Here is a 15,013-nt window from a genome sequence, read left to right on the forward strand (position 1 = left end):
GGGTTCTCCACAAGCAGCCCAGAGCTGAAAGAAATGAATAAGAAATGCAATAATTAAAACTGATTACAGCAGTAGTTTTAAAAAAATCCCAGGATGATCCTCATGATATGTACAAGATGAGTCCTACCATTCATTTGCTGGCTTCATCATTATCTTAAACTCCAACAACCTCGTCCGTTGTTTTGGTTTCATCCTGATGCACTAAGATTAAAGAGAAAATGTCATCAAATAAAATCAGGGAATATGAAATCAAAAACCTCATTAAATGTGTAGTTTATATTGTATATAGTATATTGTATATAGTCTCTGACCTGATTCAAAACCTTCTGCTAAGGCAGGTTCAGGGTGTAATCCATTCCAGTATTTCTCCATCATCGCATTTACAACCACCCCCTCGTACTCAAGCTCCACTGAATACTGATGAAGATCAATCTCTGAATGATCCTTAATGTTCAACACTGTCACTCTGAGTGGTTTATCCACCAGGAGATTGTAGAAGTCATCGTATACTTGGTCGTCCCAGGTGCCATTTGACTCATCGAATCCATCCAAAGAGCACAGAAAGGCCAGAGGAGCCATATCCAGCAGAGTCAGAGGCAGTGATCTCACATTTTCTATGTCAATGTCAGACTCATTTCCATAGTCTATAAACACAACATGAAGACTTTTGTCAGTTCTGTGAATTACCTGAGCTCGATACCACTGACTGTCACTGGAAAAAAGAGCAAGGCAGGGACTGCCAGGACCAAGAGTCTTTGGAAACTTTGTGTCCAGCTGTGCTTGTCCTGCTTCCTGAGCAAGAATTGACAATTTGTTGAGATCCTCAGTGTTGGTGTATTGACACCAGAAGAAATGGGGCTCCACAATGCAAGAGGCATAAACACTCTCCTTCTGATTTTTGGATAATTTCGGTTTGTTGTACGAGCAAGTATTTGGCTTTCCTTTGGAATCATGTAGTTGTGTCTGGTTGGACTCAGTTTCACTAACCAGGAGACAGTTCTTTGTTTGAGGGCTCTCAGTCATAACATATTCCGAGGCAACAGGCTTCCAATATTTCTGCATTGTATCATTTAAAACCACGTTTTCACTCTCTATTTGGACTGAATACTGAGGAAGATCAATCTCTGAATGATCCTCCATGTTCAAAACTGTCACTCTGAGTGGTTTATCCACCAGGAGATTGTAGAAGTCATCGTATACTTGGTCGTCCCAGGTGCCCTTTAATTTGTCGAATCCATTCAAAGAGCACAGAAAGGCTTGAGGAGCCATATCCAGCAGAATCTGAGGCAGTGATCTCACATTCTTGATGTCAACGTCAGACTCATTTCCATAGTCTATAAACACAACACGAAGACTTTTGTCAGTTCTGTGAATTACCTGAGCTCGATACCACTGACTGTCACTGGAAAAAAGAGCAAGGCAGGGACTGCCAGGACCAAGAGTCTTTGGGAAAACTGTGTCCAGCTGTGCTTGTCCTGCTTCCTGAGCAAGAATTGACAATTTGTTGAGATCCTCAGTGTTGGTGTATTGACACCAGAAGAAATGGGGCTCCACAATGCAAGAGGCATAAACACTCTCTGCCTGTTTTTTGGATATTTTCGGTTTGTTGAACGAGCAAGTATTTGGTTTTCCTTTGGAATCATGTAGTTGTGTCTCATTGGACTCAGTTTCACTAACCAGGAGACAGTTTTTTGTTTGAGGGCTCTCAGTCATAACATATTCCGAGGCAACAGGCTTCCAATATTTCTGCATCGTATCATTTAAAACCACGTTTTCACTCTCTATTTGGACTGAATATTGAGGAAGATCAATCTCTGAATGATCCTCCATGTTCAAAACTGTCACTCTGAGTGGTTTATCCACCAGGAGATTGTAGAAGTCATCGTATACTTGGTCGTCCCAGGTGCCATTTGACTCATCGAATCCATCCAAAGAGCACAGAAAGGCTTGAGGAGCCATATCCAGCAGAATCTGAGGCAGTGATCTCACATTTTCTATGTCAATGTCAGACTCATTTCCATAGTCTATAAACACAACATGAAGACTTTTGTCAGTTCTGTGAATTACCTGAGCTCGATACCACTGACTGTCACTGGAAAAAAGAGCAAGGCAGGGACTGCCAGGACCAAGAGTCTTTGGAAACTTTGTGTCCAGCTGTGCTTGTCCTGCTTCCTGAGCAAGAATTGACAATTTTTTGAGATCCTCAGAGTTGGCATACTGGCACCAAAAAAAATGTGGTCCGACAATGCAGGAAGCATACACCTCCTCTCTCTGCTTCTGATAAATGTTTGGCTCATTGTACATGCAGATATTCACGCATCCCTCAAGGCTAGGAGAGACGGAAAGTTGTGTTATTTCTGAGTTACTGTGACTTTGATCTATCAAAGTCTCTGCCAACCCAAAGCCATTTTCCACAACAACAACATCCAAAGTCTTCTCATGTTCAGTATCTGTTGCAAAGACATTAGATAAAGATTGTGACTTCATCTTTACCTCATCTCTAGGACACAGTTCATTGCCACTATGGTCGTTGTTTTGCTCTGTTAATACTGACACATCCATGGGGGCTGGCTTTGAGTAATGTTCGATTGGCACAGGGGACTGTTCTGAGCTTTTAGAAGACAGCTGGTCAGTCTGCTGAATGAAACCAGTCATATTTTCTTGTGCCGTCTTTAATATCCTCTCTATGACTTGCACATTTACATTTTGGGCTCCATCAAACAGTTCAACAAGTAGCTTCCCTTTATCTGCTTTTGCTACGACTAAAATGGTCAAACTTTGGTCAGTGGCAGAATTTGCAAACCACTGGTTAACTTCCTGTGGAACTTCTGCAGGAACATCATACAGTCCTAGTGGAACAGCCAGCACAGGGGCAGACCTGGCAAAACCTCCTTCGGAGGGCAAAGGACATATATCAGATTTGTCCACTGCAAGTGTATCACCATAGTCCACAAAGTGCACTTTAAGTTTTGGGGACATTTCTACTATTTGACCTCTGTGCCACTGATTATCAGTGTGCCTTGCAAAGCAAATGCTATTAAGCCCAAGAGGCTGATCTGTGCACTGTGGCTGGCCAATTAGTTGTTTAATATCTTCCATCACTTTGTCTAACAAATGAGAATTCCTGACTAGTTGGCAGAAAAAGTGACCAACACTCTCTGAACTGGTTACACACACTTTCTCTTTCCCACCTACCTCAATATTGTGTGTGGAGTAATTGTATGTGTCTAATGGGACCTGTGGAGGAGTTTCAATGCAAGATACTTTTACGTTGATTCTACTTCCCACTGTAAAGACGTTATCTTCACAGACATGCTTACCGTTGTGTATAAGGGAGTCTGGATGTTCTAAGCACAGAAGATCGTTAGTGCTAGACATGGATACATCAACCGATGTATCTTCTAGGGTTTGGTTGCAGGGCAAAGTTTGATCTTGTAAATCATCAACATTTACACTGACTTTGTTTTGTAAATCTTGTTCATCTCCAAGTGAAGTGAGAAAAGGTGAAGGAATGGCTTCTTTCTGGAAATTTGTTTCATCTTCATCCTTATAGGGAGGAAAAAGTCCGACCTTCTCTAAAAAACAATTGTTTAAGCATGAAGCATTAGCTGAATAGAGTGTGACATGATAGACATCTTGAGATATATTGTGGTGGTCGAACGTCGCCATTAATGTCTGGTGAAGGAGCAGTGATTTCAGGTAATCAACCTGGTCTGGAGTCCATTCAGTGCCATTACCATTTAGTCCATTAAGAGAACAGAAATATGTGACAACTGGCATTCTCAGGAATTTTCCATGCAGTGGTCTGATGTCTCTGACTGGGACCAGATCAGTTTTTCCTTCATCCACATGCAAAACTTCTACGGCACCACTGTCGGTCATAATGCTTTGCTTCAACAACGAGCGATGCCATCTGCCGTTTACATCTCTAGCAGCGCACGGATCCCCGCAGGTCTGTGGTTGCACCTCTCCAAACTCTGAAATCTCTTGATAGTGCTGCTGGATCTGTTCTGATAAGATCTTCAATGCCTTGGAAAAAATTAGGAGCTTGCAAAAAATGGTATGTGGATCAGTTACCTCTGTAACAGTTACAGTTTCAAATGTGTCAATTAACAGTTCTGGGTATAAGTATTGGTCATGCTTCTCAGGTTGGCAGCTAACTTTAAAATTCTGTTCCTGCGTTGTACAGTAGGCCTCAGGCGCCTCTCCTTTGAGTAAATTTATACATTTCAGCACAAGGCTTTTAATGTCCTCCCCTGGGATGTTCTTTGAAACTCCCAAGTCACAGATGTGCTTGGAAATAGTTGGAATATCAAGGATAATTTTCCTGGCATCCTCTGGCATCAGCACATGTTGAACCATTCCGTTAAATTTATTGCCAGGAAGAGACTTCAGAAACTTTGTGGCTCTTTCTGGCAAATTATTCTCAGGGAAGATGACATTTGCAAGTATGCAAGACTCGTACTCAGGAGGAAGGAGAAAACTGTCACTGTGGGCCCATGCTAATGCTTCACTTGTAGCGCTATGGGGCTCTCCCTGGTCTATTAGAAAAACATTGTATGTGTCGTTTTGAATTGATAGAATCCGAGCTCTGTGCCACGTGTCACTGATGCAGGCCAAACAAAGGTCCCCTGGTTTTCCATCTGATCCATAAAACTTCCTCTTAGGCATCTGAATTTCCTCTTTCATCTGCTCATAAATATGCCGTCTTCCATCATCCATGTTAACCCATAATTCCACAAGACCACAACTGGGGTTTAGGTTTACCCTTGTGATGAGAACATGTACTTCTGATCCAGGTGTTGGAAGCCCAGGAATCGAACACATCGTGAAACCCAGAGCAAATATACCTTCAAAATAAAACAAAAAATAGTATTCATTTTTATGAAACACAAGTCATTCAAATTGTTAATCATCTTAAAAGATGCCACAAATAATACATCTTATAGGTGTGCTTTCTCACATAGTGCTGATCTTTAATCATTTTATTGTAATAATAATTGAGTTTTACTATTTTCTCATCTGTAAAATTATTTTATTTCTGTACCTGTGCTCTATTGCTGTATTTTTACCTATTAATTTAATTTATAAAATGTTGAATTTAATTTATTATTTACAAATTAATGTGAAACAAAGGACTTAAAAATTTCATTTCCATTTCATGTTTACCATTTTAATTCATTTTAACTATAAAACTATATAAACACCCATCATCAAAAGTTGAATATTTCTATGAGTTGTAAGAACTTGTTTGAGACTTTGGGGGGAAATCCTCATTCATTTGACCCCCAAAATACAAAGATAATAACCAATAAAATAAATAATGAAATAAATAAATGTCCATAACATAATCATGTTATCATGTCTACGCAGCTTTATTTGGGTGTAATGCACTTTATGATGTTAAATAAAGATATTATAGGAGATAGTAACTAATAATCCATGTTGCTGGTGACGAGATGAAACTAAAACATCCGTGATTTCAGCTGAACGCACGGTTTTCGTCGCTCTTCACGTGTGTTTACGGGACAACACTGTTACCTCCAGGAAGTAGAAGCTTCTCGGAACACGGTGCAAACACGTGGCGCCAGGAAACAGTCGAGATTCTTGTTTTCTCACCTTGTGTGCAGCGACGCGTCAGAAGTCGTTCATTTTAAATGCGGTTGAGTGGCAGGAGGAGGGGGCGGGACCTCACCTGGGTTAATAAAGGCTGTGGTGACATGGCACCTTCCTCTGTGCGCTCAGTGATGTCTCTGACCAGGAAGTTTGGAGTCGATCCCTTTGTCCTGACGATGTGTTATGTTTGCAGGCTGCACGCACAGGCTGCCACACACCGGTGGGTATAGTTTACAACAGTAATAATTGTTTGTGTTTCCCAAAAAGGCTCAAGTTTGTCGCGTTGGGTAGTTGTGTAGTTGCAGTCTTGAGAACAGTAGCCGCTGCTCCCAGGGGTTCCTGAATGCAGCAGACAGAGGTGGAAGAAGCAGCATTTTAATTTGACCCTAAAAATACCTTCAACCTGTTTAAGGTATGTCTTGAACATGTAGAACTGTATTATATCATGCACGAAGCATTTTTAAAAACATAAATATTAAGGCCAAATATATCAATCATTATAAAACAAATTGAAAGTTAAATATTTCTATTCCGAAGGATAAAAGCTTTTTTATGTTGCTTGTTAACTCAGGATGTTATGTTCAGTTACCTGTCGGTTTGTTTTTCTTTGTTTGAATTATTTGTAAGAGAGTTTCAGCAAAATGTGCTAACTCCATTAATCTCAATGGAGGGATGGGGCCTGCGCCTGGAAAGAACTCATTAAATGAGGGTGCAGATGCGGATCAAGGGACGGATCCAAAAAATGTTTGGATGTCAACTTTTTTAAACTCACATAGGATGTTTTTCAACATTTTTGTTAAAACCTTGGGGAACATTGTACAGATTAAAATATTCCACTGTATAAGACTATGCATGTATATTTCTAATCGGTTCATTGTGTATTTATTTGCATTCATTAATTTATTATATCTGTGAATCAGTTCCTGAGTTTTCCTCACCAGCTGGTAAAATACGGTTGCATTACAGTTAATTCTGCTCCTTAGTGTCGTAGATATAACAGTGAAACTGAGAAACAGGTCTGGAGCCTCAGATTTCAGGTGATGGATGTCGGGCCTGCAAGCTAAAGAACAAATTTAATTCCTAACTTGCAGATTCTCTTCATGCCTGGCTGAGTATGTCACAGTCTTATTAAATTTCAGATACTTCAAACAATCGCGTTTGAGAAGACAGTTCACCTCGTCTCCCAGCGCTGTATACATTCTTTACTCTCGGCCAGGAATCAGCCCCTACAAACTTGCACGCATGTATTTTATATATGTAAGCACAGTTTCACCATCCGTGTCTTATATTTACATTCACATTTAGCTAAGCTGTAAATGTCACTGAGTTGTTTTATAAATAAAAGGACCTGGAACTGGACTCCCCATTTTACGAGTGACTGATGAAATTCATGAGCAGCAGGAAAGGTTTTCAGCCAAAGAGTATTTAACCAACATGACCTCTATGAAGTACGCAATCAATTTATCATGAGTGTTCATGCCCAACTTTGCTTCCTTTCTCCTTTTTTAATGTGGCTAAAGCAAAAATATAATTTGAATAAATTGATGAATTCATAGATTAACATGACAGTTATTTTCTAGATTCATCTATTTATAATTATTATTGTCACTATGTTGTAGTTTCCCACAGCTCAATGTGATCTATTCAAAGCCTGTTTTATGTGACAATCAGTCTCAAAGAAACTTTGTTTCCTGTCATAAATATCTAAGAAATGCAACAGATCCTCATGTTAGAGAAGCTGGAAACATTTGGCACTTGTATTTAAAAAAAAATCATATTATTAAATTTGAATCTTGTCATTTTTGCTGCTCTACTCGCTTGGACTCATAACTCCTTATCATGTATTTTGGACAACTTATTTCAAACATGGAGGGACTGACCGACATTTTGGACCACGTCAACATCCAGGCACATGGGGAAACTAGGAAACTTAAAAAATATATATATTTTTTCACATTTGAACAGTTGCAAAATCATCAACAGTGTCCATCCTGAACCAAGCCCCTGTGTTAAAAGATTGAATCAGACAAGTATAAGGTACAACAGCAGAGTTTTTAAGCTAATGTCTGTATTTAGAAAAGCATGTTATCCCCTGTCTTTCTTCCCTCAATCTGATCTGCCCATCGGCCACTACTAAATCATCCTCTGCCCTAATTTTACATGTGCACACTGAAGGCTGAAGTCAGAAAAATTTAGGCTATGCCAATTTCTTCCCCTTGCCCTCATAAGGGAGAACGCTGAGGCCCTCGCTCTCTACAAAGAGAAAATACACCAAGTGAGAGACCCGCAGAGGTTCCTCCATCGACTTGATAACATCATGGCAGAACAGACACAGAATGATGCATGATTTTCATTCCTGTCTTTCTGATTTGTTCTTCTTCTTCCCAAAGGTCTCTCTGTCAGATGCAAGTTACTCTTCAACAAGTCCCTGATAGAAATGAGCTGATGTGGCTCAGTGATGTTTGATTACAAGGAGATGCGCTCCGTCTCGGTACGTCTGGTGTTTGTTTTACATCACTTCATGTGTAGCATGTGGTTTAATAATGGAAATTTACTGTGATTTTCATTTCAACACAGTTTTACAAGTTCCCTACTCATAAATTCCCCAAAGATCTTGGTCAAAGGACCGTAACTGAGAATATTTTCTTCTTTAGATGTATGGAAAAAACACTGGTACAAGGTACACCAACCTGTTCTGTTACATGTAGGGGGGGGGGGGGGATGATGCAATGGGGGACATCATAAAGAACATTCCTTCTCCACTGTTTTTTTAAGAGGGACATAACCAAATCCTCTCTTCAGATACCTCGACGAGTTTCCACGTCTAGAGCAAAGAAAGATATCAGAAGCACAGAGAAGCACAACACACATCATTTGCATAAAACCAAAAAAGCTTCACAAAAGTTCCGCTTTTACTCACTTTGATGAACAAATGTTTGCTCGCAGGAATTCTGTGGATCTCCTCCCTCAGCTGTCAGAGCGGCAGCACCCCCGACAGTTCATCTTCATCACTCCGCTGACCACCAGGTGATGCTCTACCTAACGCTCATCTCTGTTGACATGCTCTTCTTGTTACGCTACTTTAACTTTACAATTTTAAACTTCAAATCAAAAATAAGTACAGTTTGACACTAGAAGGATGTTTTCAAATGTTTCTGATATTGGGGAAATTTTCTTAGTGCCTACTTTTCATGTTATTTCAAGGCTTGTATGTAGGAACAAGATTTTTTTCACACTACTGTTTGAAAAGCAATCGTTGTCCAATGTACCAGACTAACAAATCTGATGCAGGAACTTTAAACCTGCATTTTCATTTTTTAGTAAAGAGCAGACAAGCTCTTGTGCCCAGCAGCTAAATTCATATATTGAAAATTACATATAAAATAATTATTATAATAATGTGGTTCCATAACACACAACAACAAAACCTCAATCGTGTGATGATTATATTTTGACAGTTTAAATTGATGATAAGAATTGTTTTCTTTTGAGGTCTTTTATTTTATGTCAAGAGTTTGTTAACACAAGATTTTAAACCAGGACTCTACTGAACCTTCTACAACCTCAACTACAATTATTTGCCTTGATGAAAACAGCCATTGTTTCTAATCCGGCAGCTGTTAGGTGTCATTTCTGTGAAAAAATTTAACCAATAAAATAAATGTAGAGCAGGAATCTTAGAAGTATTTTGTGCATTACAAGCATCATTCACTCATTCATTTGTTCATTTGTTCATTCATCCATCCATCAACAGTATCATATCTTCAACACGGTGTCAAAGTCAAAAGTCTGGTCTTCAGTAGCTGCACCTGTCAGACCGTGTCTTTTGAAAAAGCCTGTTGGTGGTTTATTCATTTTAATCACTACAGAATTAGGTTCGGGTGCAACACATGCCACATGTAAAAAAGAATACAGTCACTTGTATGATGATTTTTCATATTTGATATAAATATTTACTCAAACAAAGAATCTGCTGTGGTGACTGGACTGAAATGTGTAAATCAAATAGACATTAACAATGTGATGGTCCGATTCTGTTATGTTACAGACAGGACAGTGAAAAGCTTCTGCAACCTCCACTGCTGAAGGTGGACTACAAGCAGACTCTCAGTCCGTGCTTGCATAGCCTAGAAATAGGGAAGCAAAACTCCTGGAAGAGAATTTCTGCAATAACTTTCATGTGCGTCTCCAACCAGTTGCTGTCACTCACTGAAACGCTCTTTCAAAAGCTTTATCAAGCACCGCCCTTGAGGGTCCCGCATCTTTAATGATTGCTGCAAATGGAATAAATTAGAAGATTGAACTTCTCAATAAAAAGTTTCTCTTTACAAAAAAGTTTTAGGAATGCAGTATGTCAAGTAAACATATACAAGGCTTTTTTGTCCTCCCCTTTTGCTGCATTGGAAGTGGAGCCCCTCTCATAAGGTCCCCAGCCCAGAGAGCGAGCTCCCAGCATCAAGGTCAAAAGCCGAGACTGCGCTCATTTTGCAGTGCTCATCATTTCTGTAAACATGTTGATATGTACTGAGTAAATTTCATTTAAGCCTCAATCGAATAAGCAGCCTGAAAAAGAAGCCAATTTGAGATCATTATGAATAATGCACGAGGACTGTGCCCAATGACAGCAATCATTTTGGCATCTCCTCCAGATTAAGTGGCAGCAGTACAATAAAATCAAAAGGGAGTGATGCTCCATGAATATATTTCTACTCATCCCACAAATCACTGAAGCAAAACATATAATAGAATGGTGATGTGAATGCTCTTCCTTGGCAAAATTAGCCAAAAACTGCAACCTAAATACTGTTCAATAAGTGTCACACATTCACGTGTATCAAATAGAGGGAAGCATGCTCCCTCATAGCTGGAGGTGAACTAATGGTGTGATGAGTCACATACTGTACATCCCATGCAACAATACTAAATGAATTTCGGAGGGTTTCTCTTTTATAACCACCTAAAGATGCAAAAGGTAAGAGATTATATTTTTTGACACATAATATATGCATGCAAAGAACCTTTTCTTCTCGGTTCCGTTGTGTGAAAACATCTGGAACAGACAGGAGCCTTTCTATTCTCCAAGAGCTCAACAAGTCTGGATAGCAGAGACAGTTACAATTATCATAGGAATTATTGTTTTGATACTATTATGTAAAGCGTACAGTAGTCGCAGCAGTGAACACTGGGGATCCTAAATACTGCAGGGACAGAATTTAATGCAGTGCTCCACTGATATACAAGCTAGGGATGGATGAGGATGTGTAGGGTTACTGTGCACAAATCACATTGGCATGTTTTGAATTAGAAATGTATGATATCTTATAGCTATATTCAAAATTATTCAGCATTTAACATTCTCATGCATACAACCACAAGAAGCGAGTCCATTGAAAAATAGTCCAAGCATTGTTTTTTTTTTTCCTGTGGAAATGGCAGAGAACCTAATGAGACATTAAAACATGTGCTGCTGTCCAGAGTGTGTGGATTACAGACAGGGAGAGGAGCGAGCAGGGGGGGGCTCACTTCTGCATGTCACACTGCAACAGGAGCACAATGGACGGGTCGCTCTTCGCCGCCTCTTTGAACTCCTCCAACGAGATCTGGTCGTCGTTGTTCTTATCCATTTTGCTGAAGATCTTGTCCACCCTCTGCTGTGGTGTCAAACCGTCCTCGTTCATCTTCATCATGATCACAGTGCCCACCATTTTGTAGATGGCCTGTGGGTGAGATGCAGTGAGAAATTAGCTAATGGTTTATTACGTAATCCAGTGAGGGCCTACATGTAGTCGTGAGGATCAGTGATCCTGATTCTCCAGGGGGTACGCATGCCAAGTTGCTGAGAGTTGTGTGGAAGAGTAAACTTATCAATTAAATTACACTTGACTTAATAACCAACATTTTAAAATAGAATTCAATAATAAGGAGACAAATTGAGCTTAAATATCCTGGGTACGTTCGCTGCCATCTTACACTTTTACATCATCTGAAGCCAGAGTCTGTGCAGCAGGGATTGTGAAAAGGAGCCGTTATATCGAGTTCTTGTGATACACATTCAATTATGACGTATAACTTTCATAGCATCAAATAACTAAAAACCCTATTTATCAGAAACATGAACAAACATCAGAGTGATAAGAACTGGCCTACCTAAAATAACAGAAATTGTTCAAACTGTTTTCTACAAGTAAAGTTCCAGAAGGTTAAGAATGCTTCAAATGTCCAGCTTTTGCCAAAGTGGTAGTAATGTGGATGTGAACTTGACCAAAGCAACCTCAATAGTTGTGATTCAATTGTATGATCACCTCCTTTGTATCAACGTGTTCAATAGCACCCAGTTTATAGTCCATTCATAAGAGCAGACTGCAATATGACAGATTGTACTTGAGTTGGACTGTGGGGGTATATCTGACAAAATAACAGGTTGATACAGATGCTTGAGAATAAAGCATGTTGCATCTTTATCACAACAGGAACTGCCAATATTCTCCACTATCGCTGAGGCAGATCAGATTTACTACACTGATGTGTTTCCAGAAATGGAATGATGTAATTCAATACAACTGCAGTTCTGTCTTTATGAAAGTGCGTCTGTACTCGAAGCATGGCAGGTGTGCTGGAAAAAAAAAAAGAAAGAGCCAGTCCCCTAATGAACGAGTGCCTAATGACTCCATAATCCCTTACCTCGATTATCTCCAGCATTTCCACTCTGGTGATTTTGCCGTCCCCGTCCAGGTCGTACATGTTGAAGGCCCAGTTGAGTTTCTGCTCAAAGCTGCCACGGGATGTGATGGACAGGGCGCAGATGAACTCTCGGAAATCAATGGTCCCGTCTCCGTTTTTGTCAAAGGTTCTGAAGGCGTGTTCCGCAAATTTTGATGCATCGCCATAAGGGAAGAACTGGAAGTGTGGGAGAGAAGTGTTTAATTATTCACCCAGGGTTTTAAAAAGGCTGCAGTGGCAGCGGTAATAGCATATTATTGGAAAGTGGCCATGGCATGAGTAAATGTTCTAAAATAGAACTGTGACAGATGTAAAAGGAGCAGATCATTAAAAACAGAAAGGACGTGGTTCGTGCAGACCTTGACATAAAGCTGCTGGAACTCCTCCAGATTCAGCCTGCCTGTGGGGCAGTCTTTCAGGAACCCTTTGTACCACTGCTTCAGCTCATGTTCATTAAACTCCGTGTTCTTCACCAGATCCTCCATCACCTCCGGAGTCAGCTTGCTGTTCTGCTTTCCCATGGTTCCTGTGGTGCAAGCACACGTGAATAATGCATTTATCTATGCTCGAGCGACAGCGGTATGAAAATCTCTATAGCACGGCACAGAAAAAACTCCTTTTAACATCCACATGAGTTAGTGTAGAGCGAGTAAATGTGTTTAGCTTTTTTAGTAGCTGTTAAGGGGGGGTTCTCTCCCTGGTGCTCCTGTTCTATTTCTGTCCCCTCGGCCTGTTTGTGCCAGACTGTGGCTCGTGTAGCCCTGACCTGGATCACCACTGTCAGAGCAGAACCAGTTCATCAAATGTTCGATCGCCGCTATCAAGTTTCCATTGAAAACACTGTCCTACAACCTGACAGCGACAACAAAGCCTGTGCTTGGTTGTGTCAGCAGCAGTGCTGCAGTAACTCCACAGACCTCAGTATATGGGCAGCATGCAGGAGCACGCAGAGGCCCTTCTGTAATCTGGATCAGAGGGGAATATAGCTTATAAATGAGTATGTAATATAGTGTCTAAGCCAGGTGTGGGGAATCCACGGAACAAGCTGTCCGGATTAGTTTCTTATCCACAACGAAGGCCCTCAGTAGCAATCATTACAACTTGGAACAGCCGCACCAGAGCAGCCTGTCAGGAGCCCCGGAGTCATGAATTATTGACCAGTGATGTAGCAGAAATTACATAAAATGGCCAAGAATGCGCCAATGCTCAATACATATTTTAACAAATGAGACCGCAGCATATTCTTTGCATATTGGAACACAGTGTGAAAATGTTCTGGAGACCAGCATATGGTCCAGGTCTCTGCAGCAGCAGCAGCAGCAGCAGCAGCAGACTGGACTGCATTGGCTCAGGCCTTCCACAACAAACAGCAGAAATGTGCTGCAGCTACAATCACTGCAGCCTTTTAACGAGTCACACACACAACCCTGACGTGCATGTGCGGTGAGTTACAGGCAAAGATCGGGGGGGGGGGGGGGGGGGTGTTAATCACTGAGACTCAAGCTCCGGTGGATGACCTTGAGAACGAGCGTTATTTCGCAGGGAAAGGGGGGAAATAGTTTCACGGAGCGCTGCGCTTCAGAAAACGGCTCGAATGAGGTGGGAGACGTTCGCCACATCTCGCACAGGCCACGGGCACGGAGGACTCGTCGTGCCCGGACGTGGGGGCCGGCAGATGCTGCTTTTATTTCCACACTGTGGGCAATGACATCTGAGTTAATGCTACTGAAGCTAAATGTGAGAGAGGGAGAGAGAGACGCTGCTGCTGCTGCTGCATTCCGATGGAAACGACGCAGTGAGAGTGTTTTCACATCACATCCCTCCATCCTGCTTCTAATGGCTCCGTGCGCAGAGAGAAACATGCCCAAATCTCATCCACCGCACAAAACCAGCATACCCCCCCCCCCCCAAAAAAAATATCTGCAGACACATTACGTCTCCATGAAAGCCAATTAATTACGTAAACCCACACGACATTTTGTTCCTCTGTCAAATCATCCACCGTCGTTTTCTGTTTTTTTGTTTTTCTGGCTGTTTCCAGGCAGAGGCTTTATTTTAAGGGATGCGCAGGTGCCAGTGTGCCAGCCCCTCGTCCGCTCGATCGCATTCATTCCAAAAACGCAAAGAAAAAAAACATGACAAATAACCAATGACCAATATTAATAAAAACCATCCACCGATTGCAGCATCTGTAATCTGAAGATCCAACACATCTGCAGGCACAGTCACTTCTTACCTTTTTTTTTTCACAGCCTATATCTGGTGCTTCTCTATCGGAATAAATCTGCTCTGGCTTCTGCAAAGTACAGAAAACCCCCCTTCCGATGGAGACGTTCGCCCAAAAGGGGGATTATTCTCAACACTGCTCGTGTCCTCCTTTAAAAAAAACCAGACACCTGCTATTGAATTTTCTGGATTTTCCCGACGTTATTCCAGATGAGGCGCAGCAGGGACCGATCCCACGCCAGTCTTTTGGTTACGCGACTGCAGGAGCGCGGCGTCACCCGTGCGCATCACAGTCTGATCGTAAGTTCACTGATGCTCTGCTGCTCCGTTTGGGCTCGATGGAGCTGGATCCTGTCACTTTATGACCGGAGCCTTCATGGAGATGAGGACGAGCAGCCTCACGTTTCATCATCAGGACATTAAACTCGTTTTTTTTTTTTTGGTTTTTGGG

At 41.3% G+C, this 15,013-nt stretch overlaps 2 protein-coding genes and 1 long non-coding RNA gene across 4 annotated transcripts; 1 reads left to right on the forward strand and 2 right to left on the reverse strand.

The window, feature by feature from the left end:
• Positions 1-133: 133 nt before the first annotated feature.
• On the reverse strand, positions 134-5,740 carry LOC109636278 (tudor domain-containing 6). 2 transcript variants are annotated; one of them, XM_069536391.1, is made up of 3 exons: positions 5,620-5,740; positions 312-4,850; positions 134-201 (listed from the first exon to the last, which is right to left on the reverse strand). In XM_069536391.1, the coding sequence occupies exons 2-3, from the start codon at positions 4,825-4,827 to the stop codon at positions 155-157; spliced, it is 4,563 nt and encodes a 1,520-aa protein (XP_069392492.1). In that variant the 5' UTR covers positions 4,828-4,850; positions 5,620-5,740; the 3' UTR covers positions 134-154. The 2 variants fall into 2 exon arrangements, with proteins under 2 accessions (XP_069392492.1, XP_069392490.1); XM_069536389.1 differs by having other exon boundaries at positions 5,542-5,669.
• LOC138412462 (uncharacterized) lies at positions 5,699-9,129 on the forward strand. The gene is made up of 3 exons (XR_011244832.1): positions 5,699-5,836; positions 8,007-8,107; positions 8,563-9,129. It is a non-coding gene; the product is annotated as an uncharacterized lncRNA (long non-coding RNA).
• A 275-nt stretch (positions 9,130-9,404) lies between these two features.
• vsnl1b (visinin-like 1b) lies at positions 9,405-14,964 on the reverse strand. Its single transcript, XM_020098161.2, has 4 exons — positions 14,573-14,964; positions 12,696-12,862; positions 12,298-12,513; positions 9,405-11,333 (listed from the first exon to the last, which is right to left on the reverse strand). Exons 2-4 carry the CDS (start codon positions 12,855-12,857, stop codon positions 11,136-11,138), a joined length of 576 nt encoding a protein of 191 aa, XP_019953720.1. The 5' UTR covers positions 12,858-12,862; positions 14,573-14,964; the 3' UTR covers positions 9,405-11,135.
• Between the last annotated feature and the right edge of the window lie 49 nt (positions 14,965-15,013).

The sequence above is a fragment of the Paralichthys olivaceus genome, chromosome 12 (assembly GCF_024713975.1).
Source record: "Paralichthys olivaceus isolate ysfri-2021 chromosome 12, ASM2471397v2, whole genome shotgun sequence".
NCBI lineage: Eukaryota > Metazoa > Chordata > Actinopteri > Pleuronectiformes > Paralichthyidae > Paralichthys > Paralichthys olivaceus.

Coding starts and splice junctions, on each gene's coding strand:
- LOC109636278 (XM_069536391.1), bottom strand. CDS start 4,827: ATGTGTTCGATTCCTGGGCTTCCAACACCTGGATCAGAAGTACATGTT. Junction 202..311: donor AGCAGAAGGTTTTGAATCAG/GTCAGAGACTAT, acceptor CTTTAATCTTAG/TGCATCAGGATGAAACCAAA.
- vsnl1b (XM_020098161.2), bottom strand. CDS start 12,857: ATGGGAAAGCAGAACAGCAAGCTGACTCCGGAGGTGATGGAGGATCTG. Junction 12,514..12,695: donor TCCAGCAGCTTTATGTCAAG/GTCTGCACGAAC, acceptor CCACACTTCCAG/TTCTTCCCTTATGGCGATGC. Junction 11,334..12,297: donor AAATGCTGGAGATAATCGAG/GTAAGGGATTAT, acceptor TCTCACCCACAG/GCCATCTACAAAATGGTGGG.